Genomic DNA, 6370 nt, shown 5'->3' with positions numbered 1-6370 from the left:
AAAATTCATTAAAAATTATTAAAAAATACAAAAAAATTATTAAAAAATACAGAAAATTTTAAAAAAATTACAGAAAATTTTGAAAAATGTTAATTTTTTTCCTATAAATACCTAACCCTCATCTTCTACCTTTACACCACATTTCAATATTTTCTACACTTTCTATACTATCTACATTTCAATATTTTCTACACTTTAAGAGAAAAAAATGTCTTCGTGGAAGCTCATTGAAGATGTTACGTTGTGTGAATGTTGGGTTCACACTACTTATGATCCGATTACGGGTAATGAGATGGATAAGCGAGAAATGTGGAGTAAAATTACGAAAGCGTTTTGCGATGTACATGGAGAAAACGCCAGAACTAGTCAAGGTCTTCAAGGTCGTTGGAAAAAACTCAACGCATCCTTTAGTTGTTGGAAAAACGCCATCTCCCATGCTTCCGGTAACCTCCGTAGTGGGACAAGTTTAGCAGATCAGGTGACAATATTTTTATTTATTTATATGCATTCCACTCACATTAATATTTTGATTTATTTAATTTCGTATGTAATTTTTATGTTATTTCTTATGTAATTTTTATGTAATTTTTATTTAATTTCTTATGTCATTTTTATTTAATTTCTTATGTCATTTTTATGTAATTTATATGCATTCCACCCATATCAATATTTTGAATTTATTTATTTGTGTTACACCCGCACTTTTTAACACTATGTTATCCCACATTTTTATAGACACTACAAGCTCAAGCATTCTACAATTCAAAGAACGGGAACAAATCATTCACTAGATGGGAATGTTGGCAAATTGTCAAAGATTGCCCTAAATACAAAATTGTGGCAACTGGTCCAGAAGTTGTCATGCACGGTATGGGTCTACATAGTTCTCCAGAACCAGACATGGCCGAACAAGAAGCCGACACATTTCAAGACACGGAAGGGACGCCTGAACAAGTGCCCGACACCCAACCGACTCGTCAGTCCCTCAGGCCCGTAGGTAAAAAGGCGTCAAAGAAAAAAGGTGGTTTTTCCAAGAATGACTACACTAAATATATGGAGGAACTTGCTCGCCAAGGTGAACTGAACATGGCACGAGAAAAGGTTAGAGATGAGGAAAAAGTTGCTGCTATGGCAGCAATATTAGCAGCTACTGAGGCCCGTGATGCGGCGGCTGAGAGACAAAGAGAAGTAGTTAATCGATAGAACGAGCTGGTTAGAGAAGCACTTCATCGAGAAAATGAATTGCTTCGAGAAGAAATGATGGCTCAAGCAGATCGTGACACTATGAGCAAGTCTCTAGTAGGACTGTCTCCGAATTCTAAATATTTTTGGACCTCGGAAAAAAGAGATGTCATGTGAAGGAGGTGTGCAAGAGATGCGGAAACAAGTCAAGGGGGTTCTAGCCACTTTTGTGACAACCAAGATCATCGCACCACATATCCTATCGAGAGACTTTGTATAATTTTTATGTATTTTTTATGTTTTTTCTTTCTTTTTTCTTTTGAACTTTATTTAATTTCTTATGTAATTTCTTATGTTTTTTTCTTTTTTTAGGTTTGAACTTTATTTAATTTCTTATGTAATTTTTATGTTATTTCTTATTTATTTTTAAAACTTTATTTATTTTTATTTAATTTATTATGCAATTTTAATGTAATTCTTTATTTATTTTTAAAACTTTATTTCTTTTGTACTTTATTTAAACACATGAAATAAGATTACATAAACTCACCAAATAAATTTAAAAACAAAACACACTACATAGAATTACATAAACTCACCAAATAAATAGAATTACATAAACTCACCAAATAAATAGAATTACATAAACTCACCAAATAAATAGAATTACATAAACTCACCAAATAAACTTAAAAACAAAACACACTACATAGAATTACATAAACTCACCAAATACATAGAATTACATAAACTCACTAAATATGAGGCCTTCTGCCTTCTATGGTGATCATCCTCATCCTCCTCTATGAAGAAAGCCTCATCTCCACCTCCACTTCCACCTTCCTCGAGATTGGCCAATTCTGCCTGTTGTGCCAACAACCTTTGTTGTTGCTCCTGCAACTGTTTATACACCCTTCTTGAAGAAGACATTGTAATAAGAACTCAAGATTTGAAAACGATGAACAAGGATTCTGAGCTAAAAAGAAGGATTGAGCTTGGTGTGAGGATGGATGTAGGGATGTAGGGTTTATATGGACAAAAAAAGAAAGGATGATGTTCTGGACAATGCCACGTGGCACTACGTGATTGGTTGAAAATCTTATCGAAATCTTGGCTAAATTATTGTAAACCGGAAGTGACACGTGGCGTGTCGGGATTGGTCGAAAATATTATCGGAAATCTATCCACAAAATAGTACGTTCAAATAATAACACATGGCATGACGTGATTGGTTGAAAATCTTATCGAAATCTTGGCTAAATTATTGTAAAACGGAAGTGACATGTGGCGTGTCGGGATTGGATGAAAATCTTAACGGAAATCTATTCACAAAATAGTACGTTCAGATAATGACATGTGGCGTGACGAGATTGGTTAAAAATCCTATCCGAAATTAAAACTATTTTATTTTTTTATTCTTTTAGACAAAATTTAAAAATATTTTAAATGGGCTAAGTGCCAGCGCATTTTGTAGGGATGGAGATCGTTTGTGCCAACGCATTTTTTCACTAGGTGCCAGCGCATTTTTTTAGGGGTGGAGATGCCTTGGCCTATTACTGTTCATTGGAGTCTGTTACTGTTTATTTGAGTGGATAAATGCGATGGGTGCTGGCGCAAAGTCCTTAGGGGTGGAATTGCTCTTACATTCCGATATCCTTACCATACATTACATAACCATTTAGTAGACAAAAAAAAACTGATACAAATTTTTCTGAGGGCCGTCAGGAAACCTTGATATCACATGATTCACATGTATAATTGGTGATTGAATTATGGACAAATTGTTTTCTTTTTCTTTTGAAAAAAGGGAGAAAAAAAGAAGCGGAAACCATTAAATTATGATTACATTTTTACAAAGACCAAGCAATAACATTATCCCACCCACACCATCAGCCAACCATCCCCTAACCCAATTTCCCAAACCACGAAAGGTAAAATGACCATTGCAACCCTGGAAATAATGATATTGACGGCCGCCTCCTCTCAAATCTTATGCAGCTTCTCCGCCTTCACAACCGGGTTGGCCTTGGCGATCTGCTCCTTCCCCATCCCTCTGAAATCGAACCCGCACGCGTGCTGCTCCGGGTACCTGTGGGTCCCACAGAACGTCATCCCGCACCTGCACTTAAACCCCGTCAACCCCACGCGCCGTCGGCACGTCGTGCACCTGTTCGCCTGCGCCCCCGCCGACGGCGCGGCCTCCTTCTCCTCTTCCTCCTTGGCTTCAACCACGCGCTCCACCCGTGCCTTGTGCGCGGGTGAGACGGAGATCAGCGGGGACGAAAACGGACGAGAGGGAGAGGGAGAGGGAGAGGGAGAGGAGGAGGAGGAAGGAGAAGCGAAAGAGGAAGAGGAGATGAGAGTTTGGTTGAGAGCGATCGCCTGTTGTTCCTTGACCTGCAAGTCACGGTAGCATTTGGAACACAAGTTCTGCGTCGTCGGGCTTCCGAAGAAACCGCAGTTGTTGACGCATAGCTGCTGTGCTTGGCAACGATGCTCTTCCGCCATGACGATCTCAATTTTCTGCAATTCCAAAACAAATTATTCGAAAATTTCCGGAACCATATATCCGAATCTGATCAAAATCTCGACAAATCAAACAAATTTTGCCCCACACCAAACAGATCCAAATAACAACACAACCACAATACCTGTTTGGAAATCGAATTAAGAAGATGATCGCAGAATCACAATTTCTGGGAAGAACAAACCGAAAGGAGGGAAAAAAGAAAAACCAGGAGGTCCCTTGGCAATTGGGATTCCTGGTCCTCAAGGGAAACAAGATTCCAGAGAGCTTTCCTCTCCTTGTTCTCTCTCTTTTTCTCTCTCTCTCTTTTTTATTTTTTTTTTCTCTTATTAAAATGCGCGTAAAATAGACAGAAGAGGGGGATTTTATTGAGGCTGTTCAAATTTTGAAATAATTAAATTGGTCATCTTCTGGAAGTCGTTTCGGCCACGGCAGGGATTTTGGATATTGAATTCGCCTCGCCAATTTGGACCGGCTCGGTTTGCCGATCCGGGGCCGCTCGTATCGTTTTCATGTGGGCCTCCCCTTCGTGCGGGTGTTGGAGTGGGTCCCCGGTTTTAATTTTTTTAAATCCGGCTGTTGCTGGCCATTGAAAGGTACAAGCCTACATCTGGTTGCATTTTTGCTCACCATCCTATTAATTATTCTTAGATGAATTTGAATTTCAAGATTTGTGTAGTGGATAAACACAAATCTCAAAATTCAAACTCATCTAACGGTGATAAATAAGATGATGAGTATACACCACACTAAATGATGGTGAGCAAAAATGCACTCGAACACCAACACGTGTTGTTATTAATTATTATCGAGGTAGTGCTATTCGCACATCTTTTCTTACTTCTTACACGTTCTTTTTAATTTTTAACCGTCGGTGTTAAACAAAAAATATATATATTATATAAAATAAAAAAATATAAAAAAAAATATAAAAGAAGTTTGCATCAAACAAACTTCTCAAAAGAAAGGTATTGCCCACGTGAAGTTTTGTTTAGACTTGGAAATCCAAGTCGACAGAGAGAAGAAACAGGAACCAAAAATAAAAGAAAAGAAGACACGTATTTCTTCCTACAAAAGGGGGAAGTAACGTGGAGCAAGATTTCCTATTTTTCTCTGCAAGACGTGGAAGGTTACACAGCTAGTGGGAGAGGTCAAGAGAAAGTGGCGAAAGATAAGGCCTCTATCTTCCCCACGTAAAAGCTTCAGAGACTCCCTATGATGCCTATAAATAGACATCAGTCGCAGTAAAAAATGGGAAGACGGAAACAAGAGGAGAGACTCTGCAGAAATTGAGAGACGACGTTAAAAAACGGACGGACGACAAAGAAGAACAAAACAATAAAGCAAGGGGAAAACCAACAAAACATTCAAAAGGTAAAAATCCAGCTTTCTTAAAAAATTTCTTCGTTTGGTATCTCTCGGTCTCGCAGGGAATAAAGAAGCACTTTGCTTCTTCAACCTATCCCATTCCCCAACGTCTTCCCAAAATTGTAGCCCAACAAACCGCAACGAAACCACCACTTCTCTTTGCTGCCACTGTGACACCCAATGAAGATTTCAGCAAAATGCAATGATTGGATCCAACCAAAAGAAAGAAACAATTGCTTGGGTGTCCAAAGAGGTTTCGAAACCGGTTCATTCGTCGTCAACCCACCGTGCCCAACGATGGTTTCAAGAACGCAAAGATGGACGCAATTGCAACAACCTCCCCATTTCCATGGGTCACAAGCAGCGGAAGACAGCCATGCCATGATCTCTGCCCAGTAAGTTCGTCCACGCCAAGAAGAAGAAAAAAAAATGAGCAGTTTGTGCCACTACAGTTAGTCCCATGAATTTCTTCGGGGTGGTTTAAACCACCCCGTGAAGTTCCAATCAAACCTGAAAGAGAAGGAAAAATAGAGATTGTAAAGTCTGCAAAAAGAAAGCTACGGCAGGGAATAAAAAAAAGGGAAGTTGTCTTCAAAGTTGCTGGGAAATTTGACACAAACACAAAGAGAAGATGAGATGGAAATGGATTCATAGAAGCTCCAAATCAAAAGTAAAGGAAATAAGTAAGTTTTCATCAAGAAACGTTTTGTGCAGTACTCGAGATGACGATACTATAGCACTCTCTGCTTCTAGAAAAATTGAAGAAGCCTTCTGCTTGAGAAATGTGAAGAAAAACAGCAAGATGGGCGACTGCTTTTATTCCAATTTCATGTATGTTTCTCTGCGCAAGGAAGGAAAAGTATGTACAATGAGTTTAAAAACTCTAAAGGAAGAAAAGTGTTCCAGATACCTTTATAAAGCTAAGTATGACTTGGTTTTTTCCTGATGCCACGTGAAGACCTGCTTGGACCTAGAAATCTAAATCTACAAAGAAAAAAAAACGGAAGGCCTGCACCTCACGTGAAGAAGAACAGAGATTGTTGAAATTTGGAAGATTTAAAGTTATAAAAATGTGAAGCTTGTTGTCAGTCAAATGGTTTCAAAGTCTCATTTTAAATGGGGATGAAAGTTCAAAGGAAAAATATATATAAAAAGAGGAAGAAAGGGAAATGCAACAAGACAAGGCATCATCAAGTTTCTTTATAAAAAATGTGGAGGTGGTCCTCGTTTCCTGATAACACGGAGAGTCCTACTTAGACTTGTGAAGTTCAAAATCTTCAAAGAAAAGAAAGT

At 38.4% G+C, this 6370-nt stretch overlaps 1 protein-coding gene and 1 long non-coding RNA gene across 2 annotated transcripts; both read right to left on the bottom strand.

The window, feature by feature from the left end:
• Positions 1-2919: 2919 nt before the first annotated feature.
• On the bottom strand, positions 2920-4074 carry LOC126616788 (zinc finger A20 and AN1 domain-containing stress-associated protein 3-like). The gene is made up of 2 exons (XM_050284906.1): positions 3834-4074; positions 2920-3705 (listed from the first exon to the last, which is right to left on the bottom strand). Exon 2 carries the CDS (start codon positions 3688-3690, stop codon positions 3166-3168), a length of 525 nt encoding a protein of 174 aa, XP_050140863.1. The 5' UTR covers positions 3691-3705; positions 3834-4074; the 3' UTR covers positions 2920-3165.
• Positions 4075-4770: 696 nt separating this feature from the next.
• LOC126615455 (uncharacterized) lies at positions 4771-6130 on the bottom strand. The gene is made up of 2 exons (XR_007620810.1): positions 5795-6130; positions 4771-5587 (listed from the first exon to the last, which is right to left on the bottom strand). It is a non-coding gene; the product is annotated as an uncharacterized LOC126615455 (long non-coding RNA).
• Positions 6131-6370: the final 240 nt, after the last annotated feature.

This window comes from Malus sylvestris, chromosome 3 (assembly GCF_916048215.2).
Source record: "Malus sylvestris chromosome 3, drMalSylv7.2, whole genome shotgun sequence".
Lineage (NCBI taxonomy): Eukaryota > Viridiplantae > Streptophyta > Magnoliopsida > Rosales > Rosaceae > Malus > Malus sylvestris.
This window is presented reverse-complemented; position numbering and strand designations above follow the sequence as displayed.